The following is a 22,256-nucleotide window of genomic DNA, read 5'->3' as shown; positions in this document are numbered from 1 at the left end:
AATAATGGTACTTAGTTCACAGGGTTGTTCCGAGGGCTAAATGAGATAATGTGTGCAGAGTGACTGGTGGCTGGTCAAGCCTTGCCTTCAATATTGATGTGACTATTATTATCCTCCAGGAAGCAACAGAAGCAAGAGTTCAAGTACAACTCTGCCTCTAGCTGTGTGGTTTGGGACAAGTTACCCCACCCTTCTGGGCCTCAGCTTCCACTCACCTGTCCAAGAAGAGCATTAGTAAGATGCTCCCCACCCAGAGCTGCTATGAAGCTGCTATGACTCAAACGAGGCCATGCTGGGAAGCTCGTTGTTCATATAAAGTGCTGTCTGCAGGTGAGGGACGTGAGCTTTCCTCAGGAGTGTGAGCCGAAAAAGAAGGGGAGAGCTTCCCAACACCTGCCCAATGTCATCGCCAGCTACCCCACCCCTGGCTGCACCCTGAGAAGTCTGTGCTCCCCAGAAAATGGCCCAGCAGGATATACACCTAAGCAGCCGCAGTACTGCCCCGGGGGGTGGAAGGAGGGACTGACGGCGGCATTGTTGGTTTAAGCCGTCTCTGTAATGTGTTCATTTTGCTAGAAGCAATACTTGTGTCATCAGGGTTATTCTACAGAGGCTTAAGTTTCATACCTCTGTGCCTTAGCACACGCTGTTCCCTCTACTGGGAAAATGCCGGTGGGTCGGCAATAAAGGGCCTATAAGTGATTTAACAGCAACAGCGTTTCTGTCCCAGAGGAATGAGGAGAAGCAGCAATCGCTGCTGCGTCCAGGCTGTACCGTGCTGGGAATGACGTCAATCACAGGCCCGCACAACCTTGTGGGAGGCCGAGGCGCTAGGCCACCTTCAGCGTACACCTTACCTCACCCTCACCCAAGCGGGAAACCTTGGCTCAAAAGCCAAAGTCTGCAGGTTAGTCATTAGTACTGTGCCAATGTCGATTTCTTAGTTTTGACAAATGGGTAGTGGTTACATAAGATGTTAGCAGCCGGGGAAACTGGGTGGGAGGTTTGTGGGAATTCTATGTACTGTCTTTACAACTTTTCGCAAATTTAAAATTATTCCCAAATAAAAAGTTTATATGAAAAAATAAGAAGCCAGAGCTCACTCATATAAGAGAAAAGCAAATTCAAACCACCATGTATCATATTTCATCTATTAGGTGAGCAACGAGTCAAGAGATTGTTAATACACCGTGTGGGCGGACCAGGGAGTGAGGTCTTTCCGCATCCCGCGATGAACCTCTTGGGAGAGCGAGGGTCCAGCTCTCAAAACTCGCAAGGCATACAGAGCACTGAGCCAGCCATTCCGCTTCTGAGAGTCTATCCTGCAGGATAATCCCACGTGTGCACAAATAACATGGACGAGGATTCTCACTGCAGCCTTTTTGGAAAGAGAAAAAGACTGGAAGCCACTAATAGGAGACTTGGGCTCCTAGTAGATACCCCGTGTAATGGAATACTATGTAGCCGTTGTAAAGAATGAGATGGAACAATCACAAGGAAATATCTGTTACAGGAAAAGAGCAAAGATAGAACAACGCATATCTTCTGCTACCGTATGTGTTCAAAAGGGGGGAGAGATATGTACATATTGGAATACGCCCATATACACATATACCTTGTCCTCACCCAAGTATTGTATGTAAACCTCTACAGGATACAGAGAAACTGGTAATGGTGGTTGCCTCCCAGGAGAGGAAGTGGGCGGCTGAGCGAAAGGAGTAAGGAGGAGACTTAGTTGTCACTGTATACATTTGGTATCATCTAAAATGTTAGCATTTGCATGTACTACCTATTAAATTGATTTTTAAACTTTTTAAAAATTTATATTTAATAAAAAAAAATAAGAGTGTTGCTCAGGTAAATGTCAATGAGCATGTCCTGCCTGGACTTGAGCAGGGCGACAGCTGTGCCGATGGGCCCCTCAGGACCCCGTTAGTGTTGAGGGCTACTCTGTGTACCTCTGCATCACCCAGCATGTCCAGCGTGAGTCTCCCAGGCAGTGTGCTCAGTGGCCGGTGGCTGGATGCATGAATGCATGTATTCCCCTGTCTAGGACCCTACCCCACCCGTCAGCTCAGGAGAAGGCCTGAGAGCCTCCTACACCAGACCTACAGGGCCAGGCAGCGTCTGAGCGGGAAAGGATTTGGGCTATCTCCACTCACCAATTTTCAGGTGAGAATGTGAGGCCTGCTGAGGGGGAAGACTGGCCCAAGGGGACACCGCGGGGAAACAGGTGGGTCCAAATCAGAGCTCAGGTCTCAGAAAAGTGACGCTTGCAGTTGGAAGGAGGGAAGGGACAGACTCTGTTTCTCTGGCTCTCAGTTGCTTTGTGGCTTTGTGCTGCACAGGCACCCTCACCTCAGCCACGCACAGCCCTGGAAGGCCAGCACTCGCCACCTCCATGTCTCAGGCGAAGAAACTGAGGCTTAACAGGGCCCAGTTAGCTGCCCGAGGCCACGCAGCTGGTAGCAACGGAGTGGGGACTGAGCCCAGACCCCAGAGTCTGGTGCCAAAGCCCACACTCTCAAACTCCATGCTCTCCATACCCTCAAGGCCAAGAAAGGGGCTTATGAACTTGCTGCAGGAAAGGCCACTCCTGGCCCTCCTCGTTTCAAGCTGGAGCAGAGAAACCTGGTGCGTTGTGTTACTTCATGGAATCCATGATATGCGGACCGCCCGTTGTTCACAGGTTCTCCTGCTGACTCTCACACCAGGCAGGGCTCTCCCTAAGGAGCAGGCTGAGAAATCATGGCTGTCCTCCAGACCCAGGGGTGACGGCCACAGCTGGTCCCTGAGGGTGCTCCTCAGGCAGGTTCCCGTATCACCCCCAAAGTGCAACTCGGTAAAAGTAATTCAAAGGGGGTTATATGGGGGGTTACCCAATTAAGTGACTTTATTTGGGAATAATTTTAGGATACATAGAAGACTCACAGGTTATACGTTCTCCAAGCAATCCCGCTAACAATTGCTTCTCTGAGCCAAACTGTAACAACGGGAAGCATTTTGATACCTAACAAGTGGCAGGAGGGAAGCTACTCTGAGCCCAGCATTCAATGCAGGCCGTGCCAGGAGTGGCGCTGACCCCACGGAGGGCATCCGACAGGGACTGAGCCTGAAGCTTTACACAGGCCAGCGGAGCAACTCCCTGCCAGCAGGGACAGAGTCTCCTTAGAACACTCTTTCGGGTCCACGCCGCCACACAGCCTCCGGAAGGTGGAGACCCAGAGTTCTCCTCCGTGTAGCGCTGACACAGGGTTAGGCCCCAGAAGATATCTGGGGCAGGTGTGGCTGCGCTCCCATCTCTGTCGTTGAAACACAAAGGAAATTAAACTGCCTGTGGACAACTAGCTTCAGTCAATGCTACTTCCAGTGCCTCCCAAGGTGAAATCTGTCTAGCTAATCGAGTAGCTGGTTAAAATAAATGGCTATTTGTAAATCTGTTCCAACCTGGGAAATGGATCTTAAAAATAAGAACTATTTTTAGATTTTTAAAACTTTAGAATACTTGGCCCACGGCCATTCTTTCTGGCACATCGGATCAGCTGGTCCAGTTGTTCGGGCTACACCTTGACCAAGACAGAGGAGCCGGTCTTCAAATCCCAGCACCACCCCTCACCAGCTGTGTGACCTCAGCAAAGCTGCTTTGTCATTTTGTTCCTCGGTTTCCTCATCTGTAAAATTAAGACCCCACCTCCCAGGGCTGTGGAAGGGATGAATGAGCCAACACACTCGGAGTGTTCAAACCAGTGCTTGGCACAACATAAACATTCTATTATTATAAATCAGCACGGTCCTGAACTGGGGGTATCTGACTTCAATTCTCTGTGCCAGGGTGCAACGCACACATCGTTCCCCAAAAGCAGCAAATTTAAAAACGAAGTGTGACGGAAACCTGCACTGCTCTATCAGAGGCTCACAGAGGTGCCCCACCCAGCCTCCCCCACCACCTGCCCCACCTGGGACCTCTGCCATGGTGGGCAGTGCGGCCCTGAGATTCCCGTGTCTCTCAGTGCTCGGGCAGCCAGCTGGAGTGTTTTAATCATGTAACTGTTACTGGGAACCAGTTCAAGATCTGGAGAAATGCAAGCAGTTGACCGCAGTTCAAAGAGCTTGGAAAACAAACTTCCCCAGAGCCAGCCAGAACCTGGGCCCATGTTCACCAGGTTGAAACAGCTAGAGATTATGACCCCAAATCTACCATATTATGGGATCTAATGGCCAGGGGATCTAATCATATTATGGGATCTAATTCTCCAAGGAAATGAGAGCTCATCTTTCAAGACCATATGTGAGCATTTCTGAGCTGTTCTTACCCACCCTCACCCGGCACACCTGAAGGTTTCTGACTCCTGGCTCATGAAAGAGAAAACCAGGTGCTGGCGATAGGTCGCAGGTCCACCTAAGCCCTTGGCGGGTAAAGTCCATGGTAGGATATTAGGGTTCAATGGCGAGCTGTGAGGTGTCCCCAGGAGACACTTGAAGCAACTTATTTACTAACAGGCAGGTCCCCAACAGAATTTGAAAGCCCCAGGCCCACACTCTGCTCCTTAGCTCCTAACTTCCCAAACCACAAGGAATAAATGAGGAATCAGCCACAACCGGGACCAAAACAGAAGGGAAATGCTACCTTTTCCAAATCCCAAATGTCAGTTCTAAAGTGGATCAGAAGCCCAGAGGAAGGTTAGTAGCAAGAGCGTCTACAAACACAGCGCAGCCCCCAGGGCTCAGATAGCGCAGGGCGTCTCCGGATTTACTCCATATGCTACAACCTGACACCCAAATTCTGTTCACAAATGGATCTGTTGAGGAAAATCTGTGTAAATCACTACACCTGTTCCTAAGTGTCCCTCGGGGAAGCAACGCTCCCCTTCCCAGCAGCTCCGGACGCAATCCTCACCCTCCAGCAACCAAAAGTGATGAGCTCGGAGATTTCCAAGACGGGAAAGATCACACTGGGTAACCAAACCCACTGTGTTTGGTTCGCCTGCCAGGCAAACGTAATGTAAAAACATTTAAACCTTGTAGGGGTATCAAGTATCATCCCTTCAGTTTCCTCATCTTTTTTTAAAACAATTTTTTATTGTATTTTTCCCATTACCATTTAGCCCCATTATACCTGTCTTCATCTTTTAAATGAGGAAAATAACTCTAAGCTGGAAGGGTTTGTCATGAGGATGACATGAATAATACAAATAAAACAGTTAACTGTATGCTCTGTCTAGGTACAGTATTGCGTGTGCGTGTATATTTTTAAACAGGCTTTGCAGGGTCATCAACCCTCACATTCTGGCCCTCCCAAACCACGCCCCCTTCCCCAAATGACACACACACAATTCTCCATGCTTTTGCTCTTCCTCTCCTCCTGGCACCCCCTTATTCATCCTCCTCCCTACCCACTTTCTGTGCAGCCCCCACACTCTAAGCTCTGGGGGGGCTGGAGCCTTGTCTGCGTCGTCCAGGCGTTCTTTGAGGATGTAAATAATGATAAACACCACCTGCTGAGTGTTCCCATGGTCCAAGGGCCTACACACAGGAACCTCCCCTTCTGTCCTTGCACCAGCTTGGAGAGGGCCACACTAGGAGCCCCGTCTTCCTCTTGTAGATGGGGAAACTGAGGCTCAGTGAGCCTGGACAACTTGATCAGATCACAAAGCCAATAGGTGCAGCCACCAGGCTGCAGGCAGGACCAGGAAACTTCAGAGCCCTTGCTCTGAACCACCTTGCCGCATGGGCAATGTGAGTGACCAGGGTAGTGCCGCCTGGGTCCCCAGACGGGCTGAGTGTGAGGCAGGCATCCCTGAGAGCACAGTCCCAGGCACTGGTGGTCCCAGCCCTTCCTTCCCGGAGGAACATTCACAAGCTCAGAAGCTGGAGAGTCCACATCTGGATACCCCCTTCCTGCCTCAAGACAAAGCTAGGAGGCCAGGGAACTCCCGTCCTCTGTTGCACCACCACGGAAATGTTAACTTGCTTCTTTGCAGGGGAAACTCTTGTAATACAACTCAGAATTAATAATTTATTACAGAGATTTCTTAGCTCCTTAGGCACAAGTTCGAAAAGTGGTACAAATTGTTGTTTTGATTACTTTAATGGGATTCCCCCCTCCAAGCCTGAGCTCATTTGCCTGTGTACTCTGCAGCCGGGCAAACAGTGAAATCACAGAAAGCCTGGGGAGGAAAGCGTTCCCAGCAACTCCACAGCTCAAATGTTCTGCCACTGCAGGTCAGACAGCGCCTCTGGACCATCTCTCATCCCTCCCCCTGACGCCAGCCTCTCTGCCTCCTCTGGAATTCCTGTCCTGCCCAGCCAGCCCTGACCGCTTCCCCACCACGACCTCTTCTCTCTGCTCTGTGGGACCTCGGCTGTGGCAAAAATGCTCCTTGGTGCTCGTAATAATAATAACAAGAGAAGTAACATTTATTGATTGTCTGTTATGGGCTGGACCCCCGGCTAAGCCTTTTTTATGTGTACCCCATTTAATCTGTACCCCCAAAATGACACAGTTGTCATTATCCCATTTTACATAGGAGAACACTGAGGTGAAAGCAGTGGGGGAGCCAAGCAGGTTTCAGATAATACTTTGCACACAAGGGAAGCTAATGTTTGTTAGGGACGTGATGGGGACTGGCATGCTCGAACCCAGAAATACAGGAAGAATCACACAGGCTCTGACTTAAACCGGCAATCACTTATCATAATCTCCCCTGAGGCTCAAAAGTAACAACAGGTATCAAAGTCACAAGCCGCCGCTTTGGAAGTTTGTGCTCTTAACCAGGATGCTGTACCGCCTCCGGGAGTCCTTTTGACAACGGCGCCTGACGACTGCTCCAATGGGAAGCATGCCCTCCTCTCCTCCCTATGACTTTCTGGGGTGGACAGAAGAGTCTGCATACTCCCTGTTCCCAGCACCAATTCCAGGCACGGCTCCCCCATACCACTCTGCCACCTCAGAACCCCCCACGTCTGCCCAAGCCGGTCCTTTCATACTGTTAGTAACTGCCTCTGTCCCTCGTGGCGATGCCCCCTTCCTGGGGACCTCCCACGGTTGTCTACCTGGGCCCTGGGCCTCCCTGAGCACACCTCTTTGACCCCATTGGTCTTGATCTCCATTCCCCAGTCCCAGCCCCATGGATGGCCACAGGTAAGACCTTACACCCTGTCATTCAGAACTGGTCCAGCTCCAAGACCTCAAACCCTTACGCTCGTGCTGAGCATAGCCCTTCTTCCCTTTCCTTTCACACCCTCATCCTGATGAGCCGGCTCTTGCCAGGAACCCCTTTGAGTTACAACAGGTGGATAAAGTTATCAGCCCTGAAAAAATAGTATTACCAATTCCATTACCCCGACCCTAGAGTTGTCTGTATCCTCTAAAAGTGTTAGACAGGACAAAGGTCTCAAGGTCTTGGCCATTCTTACTAAATGCTATTCTTGCTAAATGTTAAAATGTAGCACAGTATTTTGCAGACCAGCTGTAAACAGGATGAGCTTGAGGGCAATCCCACCCAGATAAGCTTAGCCAGCGGCAATCAATGTGTCATTGACCACACAGTGTATGTGAGCAAAGCCTAAGCCTCTCTTCAGATCCCCTGTCTCCGTTACTTGCAAGTAAATAGAACTACCTTGCAACATCCACGTCTCCTGCCCTGTCCTGCCCCTCCCTGCCCCTTGTGACACTGCTGTCCTTCATTTCACTTATCCACGTGCCATAATCACCCCATACATTGTTACTACTATAACTTTAAACAGTTACCTTTTAGATCAGTTTAAAAAAAGAAAATCAAAGAATGCGTTTTACTTTCATTTATTCTTTCTCCAATTCCCCTCCTTTCTTTTTGCAGACCTGAGTTTCTGACATATTATTTTTCTTCTCCCTGAACAACGACATTCTTAAACATTTCTTGCAAGGGAAGTCTGATCGTCATGAATTCAATCCATTTTTGTTTGACTGAGAAAGTATTTCTCCTTCACTTTTAGAGGATAATTTTCCAAAATATAGATTTCTGTTTAGGTTGGTGGCTTTTTCTTTCGATGCTTTAAGTACTTCACTTCACTCTCTTCTTCACATGGTGTCACTCATGAAACCCACTATAATTCTTGTCCTTGTTCCTCTGTAAGTAAGGTGGTTTTTCTCCCTCTGGCTCTTTTAAAGATTTTCTCTATCTTTGCTTTTCTGAGTTTTGAATAACAGAGGTGCAGATATCAAACTATCTTGATATTCTCTGAGTTCCTACATTTGTGATCTGGTATCTGTCATCAATTTTGGAAATGTGTCTCAGCTACTTCAAATATTTTTCTTCATTCTGTCTTCTCCTTCCAGTATTCCAAAATTATCTCGCAATTCTTGAATATTCTGTTCTAGTGGCTTTGGGATTTGGGGTTTTTTTTTCCATTCTTTTTTCTCTTTACATTTCAGTTTGGGAAGTTTCTATTGACACGCCGTCAAGCTCACTGATTCTTTCCTTGACTATGTCCAATCCACTGATGAATCAATCCATCAAAGGCACTTTATTTGTTCCTGTGCTTTTTATTTCTAGCGTTTCCTTTTGATTTTTCTTAGAGTTTCCATGTCTCTGCTGAACATGACCCATCTGTTCTTTTACGGCATAAAATTTACGCCATCTACTTTTTTTCCTTTAGAGCTCTTCATACATCAATCGCAGTTATTTTAAATTCCTTGTCTAAAAATTCTAACATGTGTGTCACAGCTGAGTCTGGTTCTAACACTTACGTTGTCTCTTTAGACTGTGTTTTTTCTTGCCTGCCTTTTGTTGAAACCTGGACGCGATGTATTGGATAACAGAAACTAAGGTAAATAAATCTTTAGCATGAAGTTTTGTATCCATCTGACAGATCTCAGCTGTCACTCTCTGTATTCTCCTGTCCCTCCAGATTCTGCAGTAGCTGTTTGTCCTGCAACTTCACTTCCCTGAAGCGTCAAGGAAAGTTGTTGATCTTCAGTTTTAGTTCCTGTCATAAATGTGTAGGCGACAACTTCCAAGCTCCTTACGTGTCAGAACTGAAACTGGAAGTCTCTCGGATTCTTCTTATTGAAATACATTATTTAGCTGTTCAGCACAAGTATGTAAGTAGTAAACTCTCTCCCTTTTTGTCTGAAAATGTCTTTATTTGGCTTCACTATTAAATGATCACTTACTTGCCCTGGCTGATGTGGCTCAGTGGATTGAGCATGGGCCTGCAAACCGAGAGGTCATGGATGCCCGGTCAGGGCACGTGCCTGGGTTGCAGGCCAGGTCCCTGGTTGGGGTCACATGTGAGAGGCAACTGTTTTGCTCTCAAACAGCGATTTTCTCCCCCTCTCTGTTTCTCTCCCTTCCCTTCTCTCTAAAAGTAAATAAATAAAATCTTTCTAAAAAATGATCATTTACCTGAGTATAGGTTAATTGTTACCTCTTAACATTTAAAGATATTTTCTATTGACCTCAGACTATTGTCTTCTGCCGATGCTTTAAAAAGTGTTTGTCAATTTAAAAGTTATACTTTCTCTCTGATTGCTTTCATAATCTTCTCTTTGTCTCTGATCAGTTTCACTGGTTTTGCCCAGACACGCTCTTACTTTTATGTAACTTGCTTGGGACTTAGAATGCTTCTTCAACGTAACGATGCGTGTCTTGCAACAACTTGTTCTACAAATTCCTTAGCCATTATTTCTTCAAATATTGCCTCACCTCTATTTTTTCTATTTATTTTTCCAGAGCAACTACTAGATGTATGTTGGACCTTCACATGAAATTTTGTTTTATCTCTTACCCGCTCCTTCATATTTCCCAGCTCTAGATTTCTGTGCTACGTTCTTGGCAATTTCCTCAGCTCTGTCTCTCAAATCACTTGCTTTCTATTCAGCTGTGTCTTACCTGGTATTTCTTTCTTTCTTTCTTTATTAAATTATTGTTCCTGAGATGTCCAGTGATTTCTTTTTCTGTTGTTTAAGAATTTATTTATTTATTTTTAGAAAGAGGGGGGAAGGGAGGGAGAGAAACATCAATGTGTGCTTGCCTCTCCTGTGCCCACCACCAGAGACCTAGCCCACAACCCAGGCATGTGCCCTGACTGGGAAACGAACCAGTGACCCTTTGGTTTGCAGGCCGGCACTCAATCCATTGAGCCACACCAGCCAGGGCTTACCTGGTATTTAAAAAAAAACAAATTGAATTTTTAATTTTGGTGACAAAATTTTTATTTCTAGAACCCTAATTTGTTTTCTAGTCTGATTATCTTTTTTGCATGATGTTTTATTCTTTTGTAATGTTTCTAGTCCTTTTTCATCTCTTTAGTCATTTGATAGTCTCTTTCTTATTCTTCTTTTATGTTCTTGGAATACTACCTTTCTTGGTATGTCTTCCGACTTGCCCTTATTTCCTTGTGCAGTTTGCAATTTTTAAAGTGTGAGCTCATCTTCCGCAGTTATCATCTACTCCAGTGTGTTGCACATGTGGGATTGTGGAAGGGTCCGGATGAAAGTTTTGCGTGGGCTTCTGCTAGGCATCTCAGGGATTTCACTGCTGTGAGCCTAGTTTTCATATTAATTTCTCTTCTTGGGTTTCTTGTGAGTGATACAAAGTGAGATGCGCCATGCCTGTAAATGGCACCAGCTTAGGATTTCGGCTTCCCACGGGAAACTTTTGTTCCACTCCGAGTCCCATGCAGAATCAAGCTTCCTCACTGTTTTCCTCAGCCTGTAGGTACAATTTGCCTAGCACTCATTCCGTGCAGAGTTAGGCCTTCCAGGTTCCAAGTTTTTTCCAGGAGTCCACGTTCCATGTCCCATATCACATAAGTCTAAGGCCATATCTTTTGTCTCAACACCAGCATCAAAGCCCAGCCCCTATTCACTAGGAACTGTGTCTGGGACCAGTGCCCTGGGTGATTGGAACAATGGCTCACCCACTTAGAGTTCTGGCTCTGAGCTCCTTCCTAATTTCTAGATCCTGAGGATTTCCCCCTCATTATATAAACCTCAGATATATATATATATATATATATATATATACATGCATATATATGCATATATATATAAGAAATAATTAATTGTTACATTTGATCCAGTATTTCTATTGTTTGAGATGGGAGGAGAGTCTGCAATAGTTCAGACCTTGTTATCAAAACCAGAAATCTATGTTCTTTTGGGGGGGTGATTTACAATATAATAAAGGTTTGGAGTTTTTTAAGAGCTTTGAGACTAGCCAAATTTCTTAAGCCAAACTTCCAGTGCACTCTCAAAACAAACAAGCTGTAGACCTGAAATTGCCTGTTCTTTCGTCTCTTTTGTTCATTGCAAATATTGGTTAGCCTTGTTTGGGGGGAAATATCTCAAAAGTCAAATTTCATACAGTCCCTTTGGCTGCATCTATTGTTCTTACTGTATGCCCCACGGCACAGCACAGGTGGTCACAGTCACTGACATGACATATCTGTAGAAATTTCTTGGATGAATGAATGAATAAATGAATGAAAGAACATCCCAGTGAGGCACAGGCAGCTCTTTGACAAGTCGCTTGTAATCTTTAAATCCTACATACACAGAATTTACCTGTCATCTAAAAGAGTGGAGCAGACAGGAGGAAAAACTGTAAACAAGTCAAAATGAAAACAAGAGGTGGAGTTCCAATTTGTCTTGTCTCTTACAGAACGTTTGAGCTGGAATGGATCTCAAGGATGACCCCGTCTAACCCCCACCCCAAAGGCGGAAACCACGACTCAGGAAAAAATGTCTATCCCATGAGCCAGCACGATAGCCCAGGGGTCCATCCCCTGCTTTTACACTATGGCAACTTGCTCGGTATTCCCTCAAATGTGCCCCAGTCTTGCAAATCCAGCACAGTGATTTTCCTTGGGTAGACACCCTTCTGCATGATCCACAGGAAGACAAGAGTACTTGGAGTACTCAGTGTTTGGAAACTATTTTAAGAGCTCTTTAGGAAGAAACAGGCATCCCCAGATAAGATTCCAGTCATCAGAGCAAGTGGAGAAGGCCGAGGCCCCTTGGGTCATGGACAACAGTAGAGAGGAAGGGGGAGTGTGGCTGGGAGACAGCCAGCCAGTGCCTTAGAGGTCTAATTCCAGCACCACCCTTGTTGTTATCTCGTTCCAAAGGTAAGATGACACCCAGGTTCATACTGTGTAAGCATCTCAATTCAGAAAGAGGGGGTTTATATCCTTTCTCCTCATGCTGGGAAGAACTGGAAAAGGAACTCCTACCTGTCTCCCTGCCACTACCACCCTCTTGGAGCTCCTTCCACGGGAAAAGTCACTCCTCTGACTGGTCAGAGCCCAGGACATTCACTGGGCCATGTTCACCCTGGGCAGCATCACTGTGCCTTGGGGTCAGAAGTCTGCCTCCAGTTTATCAGGCTTCCAGGTGGCAGTTAGATCGGCCCATGCCTGCTTCCCGGGGGAGGCCCAGTGCTGACCTCTCTCGGTTCCAGTATCTCCAATGTAACTGGGTGGGTGAGCCATCTGCTCCTGTGATCTCTAAATCATACAACTCTTACCTCCTCAAAACCCACAGAGTTCCTGGACACCAAGTCCTCATCTGAGAAGTCAAATACAAACCACTATATTCTCCTTCTCATCGCGAGTTGAGTGGATGGTGAGAAGAGAGAAGCTCTTCCAGCTGGGGTTGGGGGGACATTTTCCCACAGGTACCTTGGGTGGCAGGAGGTCACAAAGCCCACAGGTAGCAACACATCTTCCTGGAGCATCAAATTGGAAAATCTAGGACTGGCCACCCAGAGTGGATGGGGTTTCTCTTAGTTCAAGCTAACCAATATTAGAAAGGCTGAGCTGTGCATTCACAGCAGCCCTGCCCCTGCAGAAATGCATGGATTGGCATGTGATCGTGGCGTTTATCCGTAGGACAGAGCCCTATAAAACCTGCTGCAGCATCTCTATGGGTGCGTTGAAGACGGTACCCACCACCTCTGCAGGGGCTCCATTGGAACCCCACATGATAATTTCCTTTCCACTTAAGTGTCAGAAAAAACATGGCTTCCTTTGGGGAACCAGCCTATTTTCTCCTGGTGGACAATGAGAAGCACACAGCTGACTGTGTTTCATGTTTTGCTTTGACCACCAGGAAGTTTGGAACCAAATATGAGCTCCACTCTAGTAACCCCAGGAGCCTGGCTAAATTGGGGGTCCTGGGGATAGGTGGGAATTGGGGGAGGAGCAGAGGGGACAGGAGAGACACAATGAGGGCATCATGAGACCACAATTCCTAGTCAGTGCCGCAAACAGGAGAGATGGCCAGCCCCAGACAGGGCAGACCATCTTCTCCAGGGGTACAGTGACATCCAGGGGACAGCGACCTCATCTGCACCTTGGCAATAGCCTCCTAGTCCCCCACCCTTCAAGTCTCCTCACAGCAGCCAGAATAATCTAATCTGTATTGGACTGAATCCTGATAACCTCAGGTTTAAAATGTGTCAGAGGCTCCCCCTGGCTCAGATGAAGAGCAAGAGGCAGGAAGAGTTCTTAGACTGCAGCCAGGCACAAGGTGAGCAATGGACACACAGTCGCTACGACAATGACTACAGTGATGAGGAGAGCCCAGCGCAGTTAGGGGCTCTGACAAGAGGCAAGTCAGTGCAGGCAGAAGCGGGTCAGTGAAGGCCTCCCAGGCCAGGCAGTCTCCTGCTGGGCCTGGACAGAGTGGATTTAAAAACAGACTAAGAGTGTTGCATGCAGGGAAACCCTGAGTGGGAGGTTGGAGTGAGAGCAACAACACTGAGAAAATAATAATAACTGCAGTACCTGCCACCTGCCTGCTCAGAGCCAAGCCTGGTGCTCCCTTGCTCGTGCACATGCACACTGACACATGTGCACACACACACACACACACACACGCCAGCTCATGGTCTCAGATGGAGCTCAGCCCATATGCGGCTGTGAGGGGTCAGAGCCTCTTGTAAGCAGGCAGAGGGACGTGGGGGCGGTGAAGGGTCGCAATGGAAATAAAAAGCTGAGGTTTCAAGTGGTGGGAAACCACGAGGAGCTCTTATGTGGGGAAGGGCCTCCAGAAGAGAAGAGCAGTGGGGACAGGGTGAGAGGCAGGAGGCCCCAGTGAAGGCTGCTTCAGTGGGAGCAGAACAGTGCAGGCCACGGACTCAGGGCTCTTCAGGGCACACTGTTCCCAAAGCAAAGCCAAACCTCCTCATCTGCACATTCTAGCCCCCTGGGATTCAGGTCGCCTCCTGCTTCTCCAGCCCCAGGCCCCTGACTTCCTTTTACTCACCCTGCATTCCAACCACCTGGACCAGCTTGCAGTTCCCTGCCAGCCCCGCATTTCTGCACAATTTTGCCCGGGCTGTTCCTCTGCCTAGAACGCCCTCTCCAGCCAACTCTACAACCTCCACAGCACTGGGTTCTGCCCATCCCTCAAGACTCAGCACTAAAGACACCCCCTCCAGGAAGCCTTCCCCCTTCCTCAGCTTATACACCTGTCTCCTCACCCCCTCCTCTCCTGGTGGGCTCTGACCCACTCTACACAGGAGCCTGAGCTCCCTCAGGAAAGCAAGCATGTGTGGCACCGCATCTTTTCTCGCACAGTCCCAGCCCTTTTTCTGACGCAGATAGGCAGGCGTTCAAGGCCACCCCCAATGACCAAACTCATCGTGGTCAAAAACACAAACCGGCCGCTTCCCAGCAGTGGGACGCCCGCAGCAGTAGGCAGTGCTCGGCCCCAGACACACACACAAGCCTGGAGAAATGCCACCGTCCAGAGGGCAAAGCAGCATATGAGAGCAGGAGGCATTTCTGGTGGCTTTCTCTCGTTAGACAAGGGACAGGCAGGCCCTCTCCCAATTTAACCCCCCGTGACCTTTGAACTTCCTGGGAGGTCAGCAGCGTGTCCCCCTTCCCCAGCTGTCTTTCTGTCTCTGGCCCAATGGGAGGGAGGGCCCTGGGCCCGTTCCATTTTGTGCCCGTATTGATCTGTTGGCAGCAATGGGCTGGATAATTAGCCAGGAATTAGGGTTTCTATTACAGCCAGGAGGCTGCTCCAGCTGATTTATCACCTGAATAATTTACTGTGATTGAAAGGAAATTAAAATGAACTCCATTTGACAACTGTGAGCTTTTATGGGCTTTAGTGAAGGCTCAAAAGCCAGATTAATAGCTTGGTGTTGGTTAATAGTCTGCCGAGAGTAAATACGGCAGGCTGTGCTTGGTGGCAGCTTCCCTGCCGAGGCCGAAGGAGGGACCAGCGCCCACCAGGAGCACAGCGCCCGCGACAGCGTCAGCTCGAGTTTTCCTGACGCAGATTTCCCTGTCTGAAACAGAAACACGAGCGCGTGCGCATGCAAATGCACACCCCCAGCAGTTGTTACTTTGTTTTTTCCTTCCCTACTCCAAGGTGATTTTTACTCACTCCACATGTAGAGAAAACAGAATTGCTTTTTCTATAGCTATTTTGAAAAGGAGTCCTTCCTTGCCCCAGGAGTATGTCTATGTTAACCCTTTCCACCCAGGACCAAGGGTTTGCTAAGTTTCCCTATAAAAGTAAGAAGCCTGGGCCCATCCACCCAGGGCAGATCTTGGCCGGAAGAGCAGTGAGGTGAGGGTGGGCCCTGAGCTCATGGAAGTGACTGGCAGGACCCCAACCCGGCCCTGAAGAAGGTTCTTCCCGTGGGCATTTGGGTGGGTGATTAGGAGGATTTGAGCACCCAAGTGTCTGAGGGTTCCAGAATAACAGGTGAACTCTGGCTACAAAAGGCTGGTTCTAAAAACCAGCCAGTCAGAACACTGGCTTCTGGAATCTTTTGGGGACACGAAGGCCCATGCAACCCATCTTATGCAAGATGAAGACAGAAGATCCTGAGGTCAAATTCTAGCTCTGTGGCTTTGACAAATCCCAGAAGCCCCCTGGGCCTGACATAGGGTGAACAGTCTGAGAAGAAATGTTCCTGTCTGTAAGATGGGGCTCACAAATCTTGCCCAGTCTGCTTAGCAGGCATTGACATTGAAGTCCAGGGAGAACGGATGTGAAAGGAACTTGAAAATTGTACAGTATCATGTGTAGGTGAGAAAGACCACTGTGGTTTTCTACTGCCCCTGTTGTTATTATTATCAAAATCACAGTTACTACTGCCTCATATATGGGAACAGGAAAAAAGCAAATTGTCCAGCAGGGCGGAGCCAGGATTCAAGTCAAACTCCCCCAACTCCATGGCCAGCAAATGTTCTTTCTCCCCCATCAGGCTGCTCGATGAGACTTACAGCAGGGCCCTCACCGAGGCCACTAGCCCTTGGAGCCACGGATCTGCTCACAGTGGAAGAGGGGCCAGCCTCAGCGGCCAGAGCTCCAGGCCCCCTTCCTGTCTCCACCCTCGTGTCCTCTCTGGGGCTCACAAGGCAAGGCAAAAGCAAGCATGATGGGGCTCAAGGAACCTGTACCCTTGACGTGCCTGCCTTCCTGGCCTGCAGCTCCTTGCTCAGACCGTCATTTGTCCAAAGTGATTGGGAGTCGGGAGCGAGGGTATGTCATTCATAGTCCAGTGCCTGTGTGTGTGCCCAGCGGCCCCGCAGCCTCACCTTCCATCTCTCCTCATTACTGCACATTACGGGGAGGTGAAGGAGATTAACCAGAAAGCCCTGAGTCAGTCATTAAGCCACCACGGGTTTGCCTGCAGGCCCGCCTCGCCCGCACAGTCGGAGACAGGCCCATGGCTGTGTCCGCATCATTCTGAAGGACACCGTGCAGCGAGACGGCTAGAAATGGAGCCCTCACCGAGTTTTCAATTCAGGTCTCTTTTCCTTCAGGCCCCATCTCTGCGTGGGCCCGTCAACCGGTCCCCCAACATCACCTCCTCCATAACATCGTCCTGGATGCTCCTAGCTTGGGCAATATCTCCATTCGTCAGGGCTACAGAACCTTCTCCCTGGCCTTGCAGAATCCAAATCCACCTCATACTGCCCCAGGAGCTGGTGCCTCATTCATCTCATCCCTCCCTGGGGTGCCTGGCATGGTGCCAGGCTCACAGCCAGTGTGCAAAACACATGTTGGATAAATGGGCATGTGAGTATCTGAGCAAGTGACTGCACGGACACGTGGATGGACTCCTCCCGGTTATGAAGCCCTGTAGTCTCTGCCCAGTCTTTCTGGGCATTCTAAACGAAATGAACTAAGATTCAGGTTCTGTGGGTTCTGAGGGTCATGGGAAACACAGAGGGAAAGACAGTCACTGATACCAGTGAATGTCAGCGCTACGTAAACAAGGGCTTACCAGAAATGCTAGAGGCTTTGTGCCTGGGCCCCTACTCTTCACCGCTCACTTACTGGGTGACCTCCCACAAAGCCTGTCCCCTCTCTGGGCCTCCTAAAGATGGAGGGCGAAGGCTTGCCTCTGTAGTCCCCACAAGTGCTAAAATTTTGGGATCTTGTCAGTGGTTGGGAGATAAATTTCTCCTAGATTCTGGAGGGAAAGGTAGACCTCACCTAAGGAGGTTTTCCTGACTAAATTCCTTTTCTTCTCCTGCTCTGTCAGGTGAAATGTGGCCTTGGCCTTCTCTCAGAAGAGCTGTGAGCAGTGGGAAAGGCTGTTTGTGATGGAAAGAGACTCTTTTCCCTAAAACCCAGCAGCCTGAGTATGGGATCAGGCCTGTACGGCCCATACAGCTGCGCCATTCCCGGAGGAGACTTCGCTCCACCTGCGGGAGAAAGACCAAATCCTGATCACAGTCTACACGACCAGAGCCGTCTCTCGACATCACCTCCCACCCCTCTTGGCAGCCATTGCCTGAAGCACGGCCACTGACTCTCTCTGTCCTTCACTCCTGCCACTGTCCCTCTCGCCTCAGGGCTTTGCACTTGCTCTTCCTTCTGCCAGGCCCATTCATTCACCCACACCCATGTCCCTTCTCCCGATTCAGCCCAACCTCTTTGGGCTCAGCAGAAATGCATTTCCCCTTCAAGCTGGCTCAGCCTCTGCTCTGTGTTTTTGGAGAGCCACAGACATTCCCTCCTCGGCACCTAGCACATCTGTAATCCATACCCTTTGAGCCATTCTTCTTTACTGTGACCCTCCCACACACCGGTAGGCTCCCAAGGGCAGGCTCAAGCCTGCCTCGTTCACACACATACCTCTGGTATCTGCTCTGGGTCGTACGCTAGCAGACACTCATCCATGTGTGTCAAGTGAATACACAATTGCTGTGTGGCCTCAGGCAAGTCTCTTTACCTTTCTGGGCTTTGGTTTCCCCATCTGAGAACAAAGTGGACCAATGGTCTGGGAGAGCTCTCATAGGAAATGTGGAGAGGTGGCCAGACCGTCACAGGATGGTGGCCCGAAGGCCTTGCCCACTCCTCACCACCCAAGGTCCCCTCAGGCAACTTTCCTCTCCACAGGAGCTTGCGTACGCGGTTTTGAATTGCTTTTTCAGAACACGTCAGCAGCAGCATCTAATCAGCATGTCGAAGAAGCTCGGCATGGCCAGTCCTCACCACCAGCACCAGATAGCAAAGTTCTGGGAAAGTCATTGCTTCTAGGTCTCTTGGACCTATGGGAGCTCTCGGCAGGCAGAAACGGTGTCTGAGCCGCTCGCACTGGCAAGAAAGCCAGCCCAGGGCCTAGCACAGACTGAGCATCAGGAACTACTGTCCTGGATTGAATCTGGACCTCACCCAGGCCCCAGGAGCCTCTCACTGGGTGGACCCTTGCTGTCCCATCTGTGTGACCACAGGCAGTGACTGCTTCTTTCTCCAGGGCAGTGCAGGGGGCTGCTCAGCAAGGGGTCCCCCTCCCGTTCTCTCCCCTCTCTTGCCAATGGCTCAGCTGGGCATTTGTCCAGTGAGGCATTTCTTCATTGCAAACCCTTGGACCCAGTCTCTAAAAGCAGGACCGGGCAACCTGACGAGAGGGCTGACGGTGGGGTGCACACCAGTACCATCATAACATGGCTTATGGCCATAGGGTGCTTACGTATTTCCGCCTTCACCCTGACAGGATAATGACCCAAGACCACCTCCAGTGACCCAGAAGATCATTACACGCCTTGTGCGAAAAGCCCTGGGAAGGGCCACCAGGCAAGACAGTGCAGAGCAGCCAGACAAGTCACATCCCCTCCTGGCCAGCAGGAGAAACAGAGGCACCGGGCAAGAAATCTCCAGAACCCCCAACAAGTCCTCCCGACCTCATGGGATGCTGTGACCAACCAAGTTTGACCAAGAACAAGGAGAAGCTACCTCTGAGTAGAACTTGGAGCTCTCACCCACACCAGCCAGGCACCTTTGGGAGGACTGCCCAGGCTTGCGTTTGGGTGGAGCTGTAGCAGGCAGCGCGTGGAGGAGCGTACCTGCTCGGGCTTGATGGGCTCTGTGGTGGTGAAGATGTCCGAGTAGTGCTGCCTCTCAAACACGCGGTCCAGCACCTCCAGCTGCTGCTGCGTGAACAGGTCTCCCCGCATCTGCTTCCGGAGGAAATCTCTGCCCGGCAGGGAGTGGCCATTCGGCACCGGAGACTCCTGAATACCTTGGATGAGCATGAGAGAGGAAGGGTGAGTGCGGCTTACACAAGTTGCTGAGGAAAAACATGTCAGACCCCGAGACTGGGAAGATGTCCTGAGAGCCCCACGAGCCCGGAAACAGACAGGGGCATCCTGGCCAAAGTCTCCCTGCTGGTTCCTGCAGAGCCGGCCTCCCTTAGCCACCCACCGGGCACTGTGAGCAGCCCTGTTTACACGCATCGCCTTGTCCAGTCCTCACAGTGACCCCACTGAAGATGCTACTATCTTCCCACTTTTCAGATGAGAAAACTGAGGTCTAGCGAGATCAAGCGATTTGCCTGAGCACTGGAGCTAAATTGGACTCAGAGGCTTAATGAGCAGGTGCCACTGCCACTCTTGCACTGACAGTCCCCTGGGAGGTGCAGCTTTGTCCTGAGTTCATGCCCTTACCTGGGGCATTTGCTGCCACATCATGTGACCAGCCAATACAACGCTGTTAGAAAGGCTGTAGGGAAACAGACACTCTCACAGCATTCCGATGGGAGCCTATCGGTCCCACGCCTACGGCAGACAGTTTGACAAAGTCTGTCAAGGTCACCAATGCACATTCCCTTTGACAGAGCAACCGCACCTCTGGGAATGTTTCTACAGCTGGGCTTACACACGTGGGAAGTGACACATGTTCAGGTCCCAGATGCAGAAGACTGGACGCCCCCCAAGTCTACGCCACAGGGACCGCACGGGTAAGTCATGGTACGCCCACACGGCGCCCACACCGCGCACTGCTGTGCGGCTGCGAGGGGAAAGAGGATGCGCTCTGTGAGTCGGTGTGGACAGAACTTCAAGACACATTATCATGTGAAAAATAAGTAAGCCAGGTACAGCACAGCAGGTATAATAACAACCTTTTGTGTAAAAAGGAAGAAAATAATGCATTTTATATAATGCATAAAATATAAATATGTTAATATAATATTATATATCTATTAACATGGTATTTTATAGTTATATAACACATACTAATTAATATATATTTTATGGGATGTATATTGTATGATGCACATACATTTTAAAATATATTTTATATAAAATGCATATATATATACACACACACACTCACACATGCTCAAAAGAACTCTGGAAGGAAATAGAGAAACATTTAGATAATTCAGGCATATAGGAACTAAGCGGAGGTAAACAAAGGGGAGGCAGACTTTTCATAGTATGCCGGTTTTATTTTGTTTTGTTGCCGAACTTTAAATGTATTGCCTACTCAGAAATGTAAATTACCAAGAAAGTACAGGCTTAAATCCTCTATGTGTTCCTTACTGTTAGCTCTTCACACTGCAATAGTCTTTGGTGATGATGCTTACATGCCAATGAAAATATTATAAATTACCAATAAAAAAAGCAAATGCGATGGAACACCTTTTGTAAGCCTGGGGCTTGAACTGTTCAAAATGAAAGAAAACAAGGAGGCCAAAAGTTTCCGGGTGGAAATAACCTCAAGGGCCACCATTCCCCAGGGCTCTCCAGGACCACACTGCTAGCAGGCTGACCAGAGACCCTGCTGGAGCCCAGGCCCGGAGACACCACCTCTGCCTTTGCCACTGGGAAGCAAGTGCTGGGGGGACCAGCATGCGTCAGATCTCTCCCTGACAGGTCCCCTCCTCACACAAGGCCTTGCCCTGCCTCCCCCACTCCCCCTTCCTGCACACTGCTGACCTGGGCTTCATCTGTCACATTAAACCCCACCCATGTAAGGAAAGGGGCCAACCAAGGAGCCGGAGGCAGGGGGATATTGTGTCACTGAGATGCTGCCAGAAGTTGGTGTTTCCCCAGTTGTCCTCTCCGGGGGCAACTGTAACACAGGGCTTGACATTTGAACAAATACACCAGCTTTGAGGTTCACTCGAGTGTTGGCTGGCACGTGGAAGTCCCCGTCATGTGACAGCTCAGAGCACCCCCGCATCTTCTGCAAGAACAGCCTTCAGAGGTGGCCCATGAGCGCCCTCAGAAAATGGACCCCAGGTAAATTTTGACCACAGAGGATACCAGAGCCTGGGTCCCTGCCCTGTCCACAGGACATCAGCCTCATCAGCACCATGATGCCTTCCTCCATAGCGGCTCCTCCCCATGGGCTCCAAGACTAGCAGGCTGCGGGAGCTCAAGGCCCAGTGTGTGTCTGCCCAGCGTGTTCTCTCATCAGTTGGCATCCACCAAATAACCCTGTTATCAAAGGTCTCACACACACACACACACACACACACACACACACACACACAAGGGGAGAAGGCTTGGCTTGCTCCTCCTCAGCTGTTACTCTGGCCAGCCATCCTGGCCCCAGCCACTCCTGCCAAACCTTGACCCTGGCCTCAGTCCAACAGTGTTGCTATCAAGTTTCTCCATGTCAGAGAGACCACATCCCCTCTTAAAAGACTTCTCTCTGTCCACCAGTTTCACTTATACTCCCCACTCCCCATTCCCTATCCTGCCAGCCAGACCTGAAAGTCTGAGTGAAGACTCTTTCCTTTCCGCCAGCTCCTAACAACTCCTACCAAGGCCTCACCTGCCCGCCTCTTCTCTCCCACTGGGCGTCTCCCATCAGACATGCCCCAACTCTGCCCTTCCAGGAGGCCACTCCCACTCACCAGGTCATCCTTCTACCATGTCCTCAGGCTCTATCCCTCTCCCACAGTGTTTGCAGGTTGGGAGGAAAGGCAGAGCTTTGCCTCCATGGAGGAAGCTCAGAAAGGGTGGCTCGGCTGTGTACAAGGTCACTGTCTGGTCACCAAGTA

At 49.5% G+C, this 22,256-nt stretch overlaps 1 protein-coding gene across 4 annotated transcripts in view; it reads right to left on the bottom strand.

The window, feature by feature from the left end:
* Positions 1–22,256, bottom strand: part of PAX5 (paired box 5) — a 170,738-nt gene that overhangs the window by 88,740 nt on the left and 59,742 nt on the right. For all 4 annotated transcript variants that reach the window (XM_045195266.3, XM_045195267.3, XM_045195268.3 and 1 more), the window contains exon 6: positions 19,309–19,484. In XM_045195266.3, coding sequence (XP_045051201.2) covers positions 19,309–19,484 — 176 coding nt within the window. The remainder of the gene's footprint in view (positions 1–19,308; positions 19,485–22,256) is intronic.

This window comes from Desmodus rotundus, chromosome 1, assembly GCF_022682495.2.
Source record: "Desmodus rotundus isolate HL8 chromosome 1, HLdesRot8A.1, whole genome shotgun sequence".
Classification (NCBI taxonomy): domain Eukaryota; kingdom Metazoa; phylum Chordata; class Mammalia; order Chiroptera; family Phyllostomidae; genus Desmodus; species Desmodus rotundus.
Note: the sequence above shows the minus strand (reverse complement) of the source record. Positions and strands in the feature narration are given on the sequence as shown.